This window comes from Aquarana catesbeiana, linkage group LG08 (assembly GCF_042186555.1).
Source record: "Aquarana catesbeiana isolate 2022-GZ linkage group LG08, ASM4218655v1, whole genome shotgun sequence".
Taxonomy (NCBI): domain Eukaryota; kingdom Metazoa; phylum Chordata; class Amphibia; order Anura; family Ranidae; genus Aquarana; species Aquarana catesbeiana.
In genome coordinates, this window is record NC_133331.1 from 227,260,296 (window position 1) to 227,274,034 (window position 13,739).

Here is a 13,739-nt window from a genome sequence, read left to right on the forward strand (position 1 = left end):
GTGGGGAGATATTCACACCACAATGTTACCTGCTAGGTCAAATGTTCCCTGCTGCAAGAGGGTAATATCCTCATGCTGATAAGAGTATGGAGAGAGGGGGGCAGACTGGTCCATTTTTATGAAAATCACACCAGAGGTTTTGAAGGATAAAGAGTCTGCAGGTGAAGCAAACGGTGCCCACCCAAATCTAAATATTTTGTACGCTAAAGTAAATATAAAAAGCCAATACTGTGCAAATCTATTTGCCCTATTCTAGTACAAAATTACATCACAATGTTCTCTTGGAATAAAATGTATGCATACCTGTAAGGGAGTGCGGTACAGCCATTTGTCTTTGTCTGCTGCTAGCTTCATGCAGGCAAAGAGGTCACAGACACTTGGAAGGCCATAATATTCCTAACAAAAAAAACACATCTCATCACACACAGGCATATTTGGGTAAATTGTTACATTCTGTCACCCAAAATAGTTAAAATAAATACACATTTTTTTATGTTGAAATATTAATATAAATATAATAATAAAAATGTTAGCTAAGGTCCTTAGCAAGAAAGCATATAAGCCTTAGTTAAATATCTTATCTATATACTTACATGTGCTTTTTTACGTAGGAGCCATTTATCCTCCAGTGCAGGCTGTTCTGACTTTTCCGCGTTATCTATGTTCTTTGAGGACACCACCCAGCAACCAGTGTCTAGAGGCAAATGAAATGGAGAATGATTCTCTGAGGGGTTCAGCTTCCATTTACTACTTGAAGTTTCGTTTTCTGCCTTCTCTGCTGTAGTGGACTCGACAACCCAATTGGCTAAAGGTGTTTCAAGCAATGCTCTGAAATGCCTAATTAAGGGATCACATTCTTCTGTCTTCTTGGTGCAAGTCTGCTCCCCAGAATTTCTTTTGCATGGATGCAGCCACATATTTATGGAAGGTTTTGACTTTTCTGGCTCCTGGTCTTTGTCTGTGTGTTCTGGATTCAGAGGAATGCCATTTTTGTCTTTCCCTTCTTTCTTCAAAAGCCATTTCCTTAGAGCATCTTTCTCACAGCTTTCATCACAAACACATTCCGAGAGAGTAGAGCAGGGCTCATTAGCTTTGCAGATTTCTTCCATCTTAAAGAAGGCCTGAGATTCCTTCAACAGCCACATCTCATTGCCAGACACAGTAGCCTTCTTCCCCCCAAGCTGCTCATTTAAGCATCGGAGGTTCCCAAGATTTTCTATTTCTAAGGGAGCTGTATTTCCACCACAGCAGTTACTGCAGGACTCTACTTTGTGGAGCCAATCGTTAATGCTGTAGTCCTGAACAAATGGATGAAAGAGGAGTTTCCATTTGTCCACTTCACTGGTCGATTCTTCGGTAGTGGCTGGGGAAATGAGCCACTCTGAAAGATCCATCTCTTCCTGATCCTCCAAATCAAAGTCAATATCATCAACTTTTTCAAAGGAGAAAGAGCTTGACTCTGAATGGTCACGTGTACGCACTCCAGTTTTCTCAGGACAAGATTCCTTGTTTTGGGACTCTAGCAACCAATTATGTAATTCCCCTAGTTTACCCCAGATTTTCTCAATATCAAAAGTGGGTGGTGCAGGCATTTCTGAACCCTGTTAAATAGGAAAAAAGTAAAATTAATACATTCTGAATACAAAGTGCATTGGCAGTTGAACTGAGCAGAGCAGTTAATTGGCAGAAAACTCATGGGGACAAGCCAGGCACAAGCCAGGCTTCCAACTTGGCCATTCAACAGTAACTTGCACACTTATCTCACTGCTGCCACAAGGGAGACCAACAAGCATCATCTACCTTGGCAGTATCAGATTATGGCTCCTGGACCTTGCCTCGTCCCAATGCACAAGATAGAAGTCCGGGTAAAAATGGCCCCTGCTGCTCATCTGCTTGACTTTACGTTTATTAATAGTTCAGGAGGCTTGATAATATAAAAACCTAGACACATTTCACATGGTGAAGTTCATACTCAAAGTCTATAATGGACCTGAGCAAGTAACCTTTTGAGTAAGCACTTTTGTAAGTCAACTGAATCAAGGTTTTTATACCGATTAACCATTTGTGCCTCTTAAACGTATAATAAATCTACAATCAAGCAGATGAGTAGCATGGACTCATTTTTTTTTGGACATTTATCTTATACAATAGTTTTGTCATGAGAAAACTTTCTTACCAAACACATGCTGTTCTTTTAACAGATGATGCTGTTAGTGACTTTATTGATTAAGTCAACATCCAGTTGTTTTGAAATTTTAAAAACAGTGCATAAGTCCCTAAAGGTCTCTAGACTAACCAAAAAGTCACCTTTTACTTTAAAAGTATTAAATGAGCAGCAGGCATGCTCCCGTGATCAGGGTCTCAAGACTTGGAGCCCCAACAAGGAGATATAGGAGGCAGCAGAGGCTCGATTACAGAGAATGGAAAAGATATAGATAGCAAGAGGTTGCTAGGTACAGAGAATGGAAAAGATATAGATAGCGAGAGGTTGCTGGGTAGTAATTAAGCACTACTAGTACCGGTCTTGCTTTCCCTCAATGCTGCTCATTTTGCACTCCTAGCTGGCCAGAGGGTCACTTACATTTTCTGAGCCACTACCCTAATCCTGCTACAGTATCAACTGAACAGCTGACCTAGCTGGTTTGGAGTGCTGATCTCAGATATCATACTATGTCAAGCTCAGCAACTAAGTTATGGAGCAAGCTCAAGGATGACTGCTGTTCAAGTGGATGTAAACCCACCGCTCACCATGTATTAAATAATGGCACACTATTCATCTATACGTATATATGGTGAGCGGTGGGTTTACATCCACTGCACTCGATTTGAGCCTCTGATGCAGCCGGTGACAGGCGAAACCGGTCAGGCCTTGCCACAGTGTCATCCTCATGACCCTATTGACCCGGTGACAGCACCCACTTGTTGCCAGGGCTCTTTTTAGCCCTTTTTTTTTTTTTTTTGCATGTGTTAAAATGCAAATCTTAGGTCTGAAGAATACTGTATGTGAACTCCAAAACCTCATATTTATTTTCTGAAAGCCGAGACCATGGATTAGAAAAAAAAAAAAATAAAATAAAAACTGTGGTATTTTTCAGTACAGAATATTGTAAAAAAGTTGTATGCATTACAGAATAATTTTATAAAATTATATAATTTAAGTGCACGTATACAGAATAGATTACCACATTTTTGGGGTTAAATATAAAAAGAAGAGGTTGCATCAAGTGAATACCAAGCATTACACTGATGTACGTCTGTGAAAATGAAAAGTTACAGATGCTAAAATTGTCCCTAGGCAATGTTTTAAAAGCCTTTACAACTCATTAATTTAGAGATACTGAATGAACAGCATTGTTGTTCTCACTCCAGCAAAAGCAGCAATGCCCAATGTTTGGTGTAATTGACATTTTTTGTACATAGGCACACCTTTGCATTCATATGAGAATACACGAGGCAGGTGACTTTTAAAAAGTTTGTTTTTTTTTTTTTTGACCCAACTGAAATTTTACTTTTTTTTTTTAACTTATCACAAGGGGGCAACACATTTGTTTATATGAAAGTGATCAAGTGGCTAAAAAGCTGACAGACGGCTACAAAAATGTAAACAGACTCTCAGTTACTATAGTGATCAACAGTGTTTACAGGTCAGCCTGCTGCCGACTTATACGTGCCATACATCGGTGACCCCAAAAAGATTAAAAGCGGGACAGCAATGACAATTTCTGTTTCTCTGGACAAGCTATCTTTATTAATTATGAAGACGTGACTAAAATGATTTCAGTATAGAGTATATTCTATACAGAACATACCGCAATATGTCCAGTGATGTCTGAGTTTATCAGCCAATCCTGTGGAGAAGAGCTTGGAATGTACAAAGCAGGACATGGAGAAATGTTGGTAACTTTGCCCTCCAAAAGCCATTCAGATAGAGATGTGCTCAAAGCTCCAGAATGAGGTTTCTGAAAAGAAAAAGGTTTCCAATTTTTTTAACTTAGCAAGAGATCAAACAACTTTATTGTAAAACTTTAATGGATTATTCAGAAGTTTCCCTTTTCACAATTGTTCTATAATACCAACTTTCAGAGCATTACATAGCTTTGGCATAATATAATTTTTGTTTGTTTTGCTCACCTGAACGCTGAACAAATTAAAAATACATTTCTTTCCTTGCTAACAGGAACATGTTAAGAACTGCTTAATGTGGACACCAAGCCGTTTATGTCTTTATGCACGCAGCTAGCACACAAGGATTCACATATCAGTTTCTAATATCTGAAAAAACAGGCTTATCCTCAGAAATGCAATGACTCAGGCCCTTGACACAATGGACACAGATCCTTCAACACCAGCCATTCCCTACTGTAGAACACTGTTGTGGCTGAACTTTCCTGTACATTGCTGGCTAAAAAAATAATTACCTTTTATATAAAGTCATGAAATATGGGAGCTGCCACAGCTGGCCATCATCTAAAAATGATAGTTGCCCGACTGTGTCTGGGTTCCATAATTATCTGTTAGGCCCCTTTCACATGGGCTGTCCGATTAGGTCCGCCTGTCAGTTTTTCAGGTGGACCTGATCGGTCCTTGCTCTCTCCCCTATGGAGCGGCGGATGTCAGCCATGACATGTCCGCTGACATCCACTGCTATCCAATCCAATTCTGCCCGCAAAATACAGATGGTGGTCCCATTTTCCATCCGTCTGGTGGATCGGATGAAAAATGGACTGGTGGTCCGTTTTCCCCATAGAGGAGAGCTGGACTGTGTTCATCTCTGCTCTGTACAGTGAGTGGAGATGGACGTGTCATCTGCCTGCTCAGCGTGGACCAGTGGAACGATCCCTTGCTGAGCAAGCAGATTTTGCAAAATAGGAGGCGCCCATGTGAAAGGGGCCTTACAGAACAGCAACAAGTAGCATATTTATCACTATACTTGGTACTCTAACTCAAAGAAACCGTATGATTGGCACCAAACAAGGCAATTGCAAAAGGAGAGTTAAACAGTAGCAGCCTAGATATTTCTCTTATGACCAGTTTCTTTCGAGTACGCTGAAGCAATATTTAAACATTTTTGTTTGCATTGTTCCAGACAGAGAAGAAGAACTTTGAGTATACATATGTGTAGGTATATGCTACAGTGCGAGTAGCTAATAGGGGCCTCTACAACTCAGGATCTGGACACTCAATACAATTTGCGACTGGACAGCACTATTATCCGTTAACAAAAAAATATATAATCATGCACTGAATCCTCCCCACACCAAGCAAATCATCAGCTGCTATAAAAAGGGACCTGCAACATGTACAGCATTGCTGAAGTTGACCAGAGAAACTATGTACTACTAATATTTATCAAAATATATAACCAAAAAAAAAAAAAAATGAAATTGGACACAGCAAATCACATGGTTAAAGAGCCGCGGCTCTTTACACAGATTGGGGTCGCGCTGTGTCCTAGCAACGCAGTGCGGCCGCGATGCACATCCCCCCCCCCCCGGGGGCGCGCGTGAGCAGGCGTTCTGGGAGGCCGTCATATGACGTCCACCCAGAATTAGAGCCGCACCGCCCAGCTGTAATTTGACGGTGGGCGGGTGGCAAATGGTTAATGGCAATTTAATAAAGTTTGCCATTCCTAAATCCAAACAGTTTAGCTGCAAGGACATGTAAAGTAAAAAAAAAAAAAAAAAAAAATATAATAAGGTTGTCAAATAAAATTTAATGACTTTGGCTAGAAGAGGCCTTAAAAATGTGTTTGCATAAGAAAATTACACTAAAAGTATACTAAAGCCATCCATGTGCCAGGCAAATACAGCGATTATCGCTAGCTGCCAGCAATAATCACATCCTAAAAAATCTGACATGCTGGTTGTACCAAAGAAGACTGATAAACTTGGGTACAATCAGCCTGCCCATACATGGTTTGAACAGTCTATGGCCAGCTTAACATTCTTATATTGCTGCAATGAGAAAGGCAATAGTCCTCTGTCTGCTCCATCACCCATCAAACTATTCTATTTCAAGTACAGCTGTTTAGACATGATATCAAGCATTAGAGTTGGATGTACCTGATCGATTGGAACGTAACAATTGTTGAGAAGCCAGGGATTCTGGGTAACAAAACTGCATGGTGCAGGGCTGGCAATTATTGGACTTGCTTCACAGTTCTTGAAATACAGAAAGAAAAAAAAAACATGAGAAAAATTGAAAAATGTATTAGCATACATACATTTCTGACTGAATGGAGTCAAGAGATCTATAGACAGATTTGTTTTCTTGATGTCTTATATTTAAGCTGGCCATAGATTAATAGAATTTCTGAACAAAAATACATAGGAAAAGTCCTAGGAAGATCTGTATAAAAATTATTAGAACATTCAAATGTTGCTGGACATGGAATGAATGTTTACCAAATGAAAACCACATGCACAAAATTTGTTCATTTGAGAAATAAAATGTCATGCTGCTTCCTCAAGTTTTAGCATTGTTCAAAATTCTATCCATCTATGGCCAGCTTAAATAGTATAGCTTTTTAGTATGGCTAAAAAGGAGATTCAGCGCTGAGTAATGGTCTGTCCATCACTGCCCCCTTAGGCTGCCTTCACACTGATCAGTTTTTTCTTCTGTCCTTGCACTAAAAAAGCGGAAGGAAAACAAATGACTATTAAATCCTATGCATATGCATTTTATTGTGTTTTTGCAATGGAGCAGTGTGAAAGTAGCCTTAAAGTGATAATTAATCCTCAGTTTTAAGTAGCCGATTTAATCATTTACTGGCTTTGCAGCCTTTAACTATTAATGCTTGGTCTATATTCCAGTTTAAGCTGGTGCGATGACCACTGCCCTACTTTTCCTGTTTTAGGGTGGGCTTTCTCTTGCAACAGCCTATGGATCCACCCATGCATGCAGGGACAAGAGTTGTGCCTTTCTACACTGTTTAGATCTATTAAAATACACATTGTTTCTCCTAACACCCCCCCCTCTCCACTTTCCTCTCCTACTCACCCCCTCCTACTGTTCACACGCCTATCTTCCCTCCTCAATCCACTCATACTGAAGTGCTTAAAAAGTGCTTTTGGAAAATAAAATAAGCACTTCAGCATTGCGTCATGTATTGAGGCACTGCAGTGTACACCATCTCAGCTCTGTAGCTTGAGGGAACTATGTGCTTTGATGTTAGTTTGTCCATGCATTTGATTATTGTATCAATATTCCCATAAGGATCAGCATTTAGAGGAATATTTGTAAATCAGTGATCTCTTTGTTATTGTCATTCACTTAGGCTTTGTAAACCATCAGATTGTGCAATGGTGTCCTAAGCTATGCTGAAGGACAAAATAAGAAAACTAAAAATGAAAAACTTAGGAATGAAACACCCAGCCACATAACCTGGGATGCCAAGGGACTCCCCTGCTCTTCCTCCATTCTTTCTCCAACACTACACTGTTCAACTTATTTATGTGAAGACTGGAAGCTCGGGGAAGCAGCACTAAGAGAACAGGGCCTAGAGGCATTGAAAATTGTAAACTGCCTGCAAATGTTGGGTTAACAATTTTAACAACTACAGTGCATCCGGAAAGTATTCACAGTGCTTCATTTAATTTCCACATTTTGTTGTTACAGCCCTATTCCAAATAGGATTCAATTAATTATTTTCCTCAAAATTCTACAAACAATACCCCATAATGACAACATGAAAGAAGAAGTTTGTTTAAAATGTTTGCAAATTAATAAAAAAAAACTAAAAATAAATCCCATGTACATAAGTATTCACAGCCTTTGCTCAATACTTTGTTGAAGCAACTTTGGCACCATTTACAACCTCAAGTCTTTTTGACTATGATGCTACAAGCTTGGCACACCTATTGTTGGTCAGTTTCTCCCATTCTTCTCTATAGGACCTCTCAAGCTCCATCAGGTTGGATGGGGAGCATCAGTGCACAGCCATTTTCCGACCTCTACAGATATGTTCAATCGGGCTCAAGTCTGGGCCACCCAGAGTTGTCCCATACTTCTTTGTTATCTTGGCTGTCTGCTTAGGGTCGTTGTCCTGTTGGAAGATGAACCTTCACCACAGTCTGAGGTCCAGTGCGCTCTGGAGCAGGTTTTCATCAAGGATGTCTCTGTATATTGCTGCATTCATCTTTCCCTCAATCCTGACTAGTCTCCCAGTTCTTGCCGCTGAAAAACATCCCCACAGCATGATGCTGCCATCACCATACTTCACTGTAGGGATGGTATTGGCCAGGTGATGAGTGGTGCCCGTTTTCCTCCAGACATGATGCTTGCCCTTCAGGCCCAAGAGTTCAATCTTTGTGTTATCAGACCAGAGAATTATGTTCCTCTTGGTCTGAGAGTCCTTCATGTGTTTTGGCAAACTCCAGACGGGTTGTCATGTGACTTTTACTGAAGAGTGGCTTCTGTCTGGCCACTACCATACAAGCCTGATTGGTGAAGTGCTGCAGAGATGGTTGTTCTTCTGGAAGGTTATCTTCTCTCCACAGAGAAATGCTGGAGCTCCATCAGAGTGACCATCAGGTTCTTGGTCAACTCCCTGACTAAGGCCCTTTTCCCCCCCATCACTCAGTTTGGCTGGGCGGCCTGCTCTAGGAAGAATCCTAGCGGCTCCAAACTTCTTTCATTTACTGATGATGGAGGCCATTGTGCTCATTGGCACCTTCAATGCTGCAGAATTTTTTCTGTATCATTCCCCTAGATCTGTGCCTCGATACAATCTTGCCTCGGAGGTCTACAGACAATTCCTTGAAATTGATGGTTTTGTTTGTGCTCTGACATGCACTGTTAACTGTGGGACCTTATATAGACAGGTGTGTGCCTTTCCAAACATGTCTAATCAAGCGAATTTACCACAGATGGACTCCAATCAAGTTGTAGAAACATCTCAAGGATGATCAGTGGAAACAGGATGCACCTGAGCGCAATTTTAAGCGTCATGGCAAAGGCTGTGAATACTCAAGTACATGTGATTTTTTTATGGTTAATAAATTAGCGAAGATTTCAAACAAATGTCTTTCATGTTGTCATTATTGGGTATTGTTTGTAGAATTTTTAGGAAAATAAATTTAAAGTGGGGTTCCACCCAAAAAAACAAACATACCTGAAAAATTAAACAAAAAACAAAAAAAAAAAAAAAAAAAAAAAAAAAAAAAAAAAAAACACACACAACAAACATTTGGATATTTTTTTTTTGTACTTACCTCTAAATGCCTGTTGCTAGGTGGTCCCTCGTAGTCTGCCTCTTCCTTTGCCTGGGCTGGTGACATCGCTTCCGCCTCGGCACAGGAAGGGCTCCGCTCTGTTCCCTCCCTCCTGTCAATCATCTGGGACCCATTACAGGTCCCAGGTGATTGAGCGGCCAATCACGGCGGGGCTTCGATCCCCCGCATCGCTGGACCCAGGGACAGGTAAGTGTCCAATTAAAAGTCAGCAGCTGCAGTATTTGTAGCTGCTGACTTTTAATATTTTTTTTTTTAATGGACCCCCTGGGGGGAACCCCACTTTAATCCATTTTGGAATAAGGCTGTAACATAACAAAATGTGGAAAAAAAAAAAAAAAAAGTGAAGCGCTGTGAATATTTTCCGAATGCACTGTAGTTTACTGGGGAATGTTAATTTTATTGTGCTTAATGTGTTAAGCTGAAATTGCTGAGGATTTAACAGTAAGGTGCAGGGAGACATTTTTTAATGTCAGAGCAGCGTTTATGCAATACGGCCATGGCGGGTGATCACTTAAAAGCGACACAAGCTTGGTGGCTATGTGTTCTCCTCTCAGCCTCTTCAATGTTTGTAACAACTTTTTACTATATATTCATTACATGCAAACGTCAATTCATGCTGCTGTGGTTGTGTAAAATTCCCATAAATATGGATGTGCAAAACAAACCCAAGAATAGAAAAGAAGGTTAGGCAAGCACTGCATATATTAACATGATGCTCTCACCATGGTTTTAATTGATCCAAATGTAGTAATAGCTTTCCGAAGAGATGGGACATCGGCTTCAAAACTGAGAGCGGATGTTTCTTCAGGGCTCAGAGCAAGACTGCCCAACCTGAAAGAGAATACAAAATTATCACAAAATTGGATTTTCATATCAACCAGCAAACTGAAAAAGGGGTGTAGAGGGGACAAGCAGCTGAGGGTTGGTTGTAGGTTGCTCACATACCCACGTTTACTTCCATTCTGTCTGCTACTTTAGGCATTTCCTAGCAAGCCTGGTTAACCAGTTGTTAGAAAACAGGAATTAAATGCATAAAATATGAGTGGAGAGGTGTGCAGATGAGGACAGCTAGTGTGAATTTTTGTCCGCTGTACAGACTGGGAGAAGATCTAGCAGACACCAATTCATGAAAACCTGTACGTACAATGGACACATCGTGTTTGAACATACTTTGTGAGCTTCCTTACCCATCTTGGTGCAGATGCAGACTTCAGTGTTAATGCTAATATCTGGGGGTGAAACTTCTGCCTTGGTAGACACTTCGCTAACACCAAGTTAACAGTGGTAGAAATAATTGAACTAAAATGATATGGAAGCTAAAAGACACTTTTAGCAAATACTTTAACCCCAGGAGTAGAGCCGCACGATTTTGGCTAAAATGAGAATCATGATTTTTTTTGCTTAGAATAAAGATCACGATTCTCGCGGTGTAACATGTTCTTTCACATTTATACAAGGGAAAAAAAAAAAATTGGCCTAACCTTATTTTTTTTTTTAAATTGCATTGGAAAAACCGCTGCGCAAATACGGTGTGACATAAAATATTGCAACAACCACCATTTTATTCTCTAGGGTCTCTGCTAAAAAAAAATATCATGTTTGGGTGCTCCAAGTAATTTTCTAGCAGAAAATAATGATTTTTACTTGTAAGCAACAAATGTCAGAAAAGGTTTGGTCTTTAAATGGTTAAACTTCCCTCATCTACACACCAGAGTTCTTTCCTTTGATAAAAGAACAAAAAGACTCTTTGTTTTTACTTATTCACATGTTGTAATAAAACTTGGCAGGCTGCCTGGATTTTTTTTTTCCAACTGTGAGAACTCTCTACACTTGTTAGAAGGATCATGACATGCTGTTTTGAAGATCGGGAAGGGAAAAAGATCGCAATTTCGATTCTTAACAATTAATCGTGCAGCTCTACCCAGCAGTATGAAAATTTGTAAAAATGAAACCCATAAATATAAGTAGATATATCCAGGTATTCGTGTTATTAAAATGAAAAAGCACCTATACTACAAACTGAATTCCTGTGAAGTAGGACAGCGAAACAAGCTTTGTAATACTATTCGATTACATTGTTTAAAAATATTTGGACATTTTTTAAGTACACATCATGTCTTCCAGGAAATGTTCAAATTAGTTTCTCTCTGTCTACAGTTTACTATGGAAAGTTCGTAGAGAAAGTACAGTTCCCACATGGCTTCAACACTTTAGAAGGATGATGGAACAAAATAGGTTGTGAAAACTATTTATGAAGCTTACACATTTTCTGTAGGATTAGAAAATCAACTTTACCGAAATGGGTATAAAAAAGAAACCTGTACTTTTATGATTTAGCCATTTATGCTACGCCACTTACCTTTCTAAACAAACTGTGATCTGATTGGCAAGGTCATTACTGTGGGGGGTCTCTAGCTGGTGAATCAGGCAATTGAACTGTCCCAACAACTAAAACAAAAAAAAAAAAAAATGCATTAGACAGAGAACTTATAAAATATCTCACTGACGATAAAGGCTGCTAAGAAACTGCCTGTTCTAGCTAAAGTTTAGCAAATCAATACCAGCCAACAGATGTTGTGCAGGACTGCGAAGCTTTATTCTTTAATGCTTTTTATTCTCATGTTCGCCCCTACATTTAGCATAGAATTGTCAGCACAAGTTGTAGGAGGAAGCACAACTGCTCCCAGTGCAAAATCTACATAACGAGAAGTTCAGCATTAGGAATTAGTTAAAGTGTTACTAAACCAAGGACCCTGAATTAACTATAGCTGGTATCCCACAGTACACATGGAAATGCAATTATTTATGTAAATATAAACCACTAAATACCTTTTCTCATCAGCAATACATAGCAGTCTTGTGACTTCCATGAGTGTCTGGTTAAAGCTTGTAGGAGGAGGTTTCATTCTACATTGATTGTCTTATGAGGCTGCATGACCCCTGACCCTCTGTCTGGACAATGCTGATTGGCCCTGTGCCTATCACATGTCCCCTCCTAATACACACCAAACTGAGCATGTGCAGAGTGCTCCCAAGGCTCTGTACTGTCAGGAGATCGATTGGGGACATTAAAAAGGGGAAGATCAGAGAAGACAGGATAAAACAGCCTTTACAAAATGCACAGTATTAACCCCTTAGGTTCCACAGTGAGTATAACAAGCATGCTTTACAGAATATACGGACTGATTTTACTGTTGTGGGTTTAGTAAGACTGTAAGGGGTTACATTAGGTAAGAGTCAAGGCGTTCCAGTTTTATTGTTAGATTTATTGTTAAGTTTTAAAGACCCATTTCAGGGATTGTTTGTTAAGGGTGCAGGTCAGGAGAGGATTTTTACATGGTACTCAGCTACCGTTTCTCAATGCAGAGTTAAAGTGGAACTAAACATTCAGAAAAAAAAAAAAAAAAAAGAAAAGAAAAATTGTGAACAGGCAGCTTTGTCACAGAAGAAACATGCCATGTCTTCTACAATAAAACAAACTGACCTGCCTGTTTGCCACGTTCGATTGAATGTACACCGTGCTCCACATGTGCAGCTTAACATATACTCTTGCATGGTGCCAGGATCAGTGACTGTGGTGTACATGCACAATGTCACGTCATCCTTGGCAGCCAATTGAGGCCAAAACAGGGCAGAGGAGCAAGAAAGGGATATCAGCGATTGACAAAAGATCCAATGGTTGCATCACCGGAAAGGTGGTGAGTATTTTGCAGACTTTACCACTTTAAGGGCACTACAAGGTTCACACTGAAACTCTGCACTGAAAACCAACACAACAGGCCATCCCTGTAATCCTTGCTGAGAAATTACAAGTATTACCAAAGTCATAATTACTACACTCCTACAAACGCAGCTCTCAGCTGCTTGTTTATTTTAAAAAGAACGACAAGTGAAAAAAAAAAAAAATGTCCAAATTCTATCATTACACAAATCATCATTACACAGCCATCTGTGAAGAAAAGTGTCCAGGTGAAGCTATGGTACACTTACCCAATACAGCTGCTGAGCTTGCTGTTGTAAGGCCTCTTCCTTCAGCTGCTGAACTAAGTCAGCCTGCTCCAAGAGCCAGATTTCACGGCTACGCAGACACTCCAGGTGACGACTAATACAAGACTGAATCTGAGCTTTAACCTGCAAGTGGTAATGGTAATTATAGACATAAGGCCATCGTAATCTTCATACAATTATTTCAAAGATTACTATCAGATATTATCACAATGAAAGAAAGTGTTATAGCATCTAAAACACAATAGCACATTCATTTGGAAGCCTGAAATACATGTATTGGCTCAGCGGAGAAAAATCGGAATTACTAGATTTCCTTAAAAAAGAGTATGTAAACCCAACACTCCCAATTAAGAATGGGTTCGAACCCGCCAGGAAGCCGGCACCCCACATCGCCAATTATAGGCAGCATGTGTATGTGCAGCTGCCGGTCAGGAAATGCCTCACTGCCTACGATTGGAGGTGTGCAGCGACAGCTTCCTAGTGGGTTCGCCCGAGCCC

At 40.0% G+C, this 13,739-nt stretch overlaps 1 protein-coding gene across 3 annotated transcripts in view; it reads right to left on the bottom strand.

The window, feature by feature from the left end:
• The window catches only part of NCOA4 (nuclear receptor coactivator 4), a 48,704-nt gene that overhangs the window by 4,744 nt on the left and 30,221 nt on the right, over positions 1 to 13,739 (bottom strand). For all 3 annotated transcript variants that reach the window (XM_073596914.1, XM_073596913.1, XM_073596912.1), the window contains exons 3-9: positions 13,224 to 13,364; positions 11,593 to 11,681; positions 9,956 to 10,064; positions 6,063 to 6,161; positions 3,810 to 3,959; positions 594 to 1,601; positions 304 to 396 (exon numbers count right to left, since the gene is read on the bottom strand). In XM_073596914.1, the coding sequence (XP_073453015.1) occupies positions 304 to 396; positions 594 to 1,601; positions 3,810 to 3,959; positions 6,063 to 6,161; positions 9,956 to 10,064; positions 11,593 to 11,681; positions 13,224 to 13,364 (1,689 nt within the window). The remainder of the gene's footprint in view (positions 1 to 303; positions 397 to 593; positions 1,602 to 3,809; positions 3,960 to 6,062; positions 6,162 to 9,955; positions 10,065 to 11,592; positions 11,682 to 13,223; positions 13,365 to 13,739) is intronic.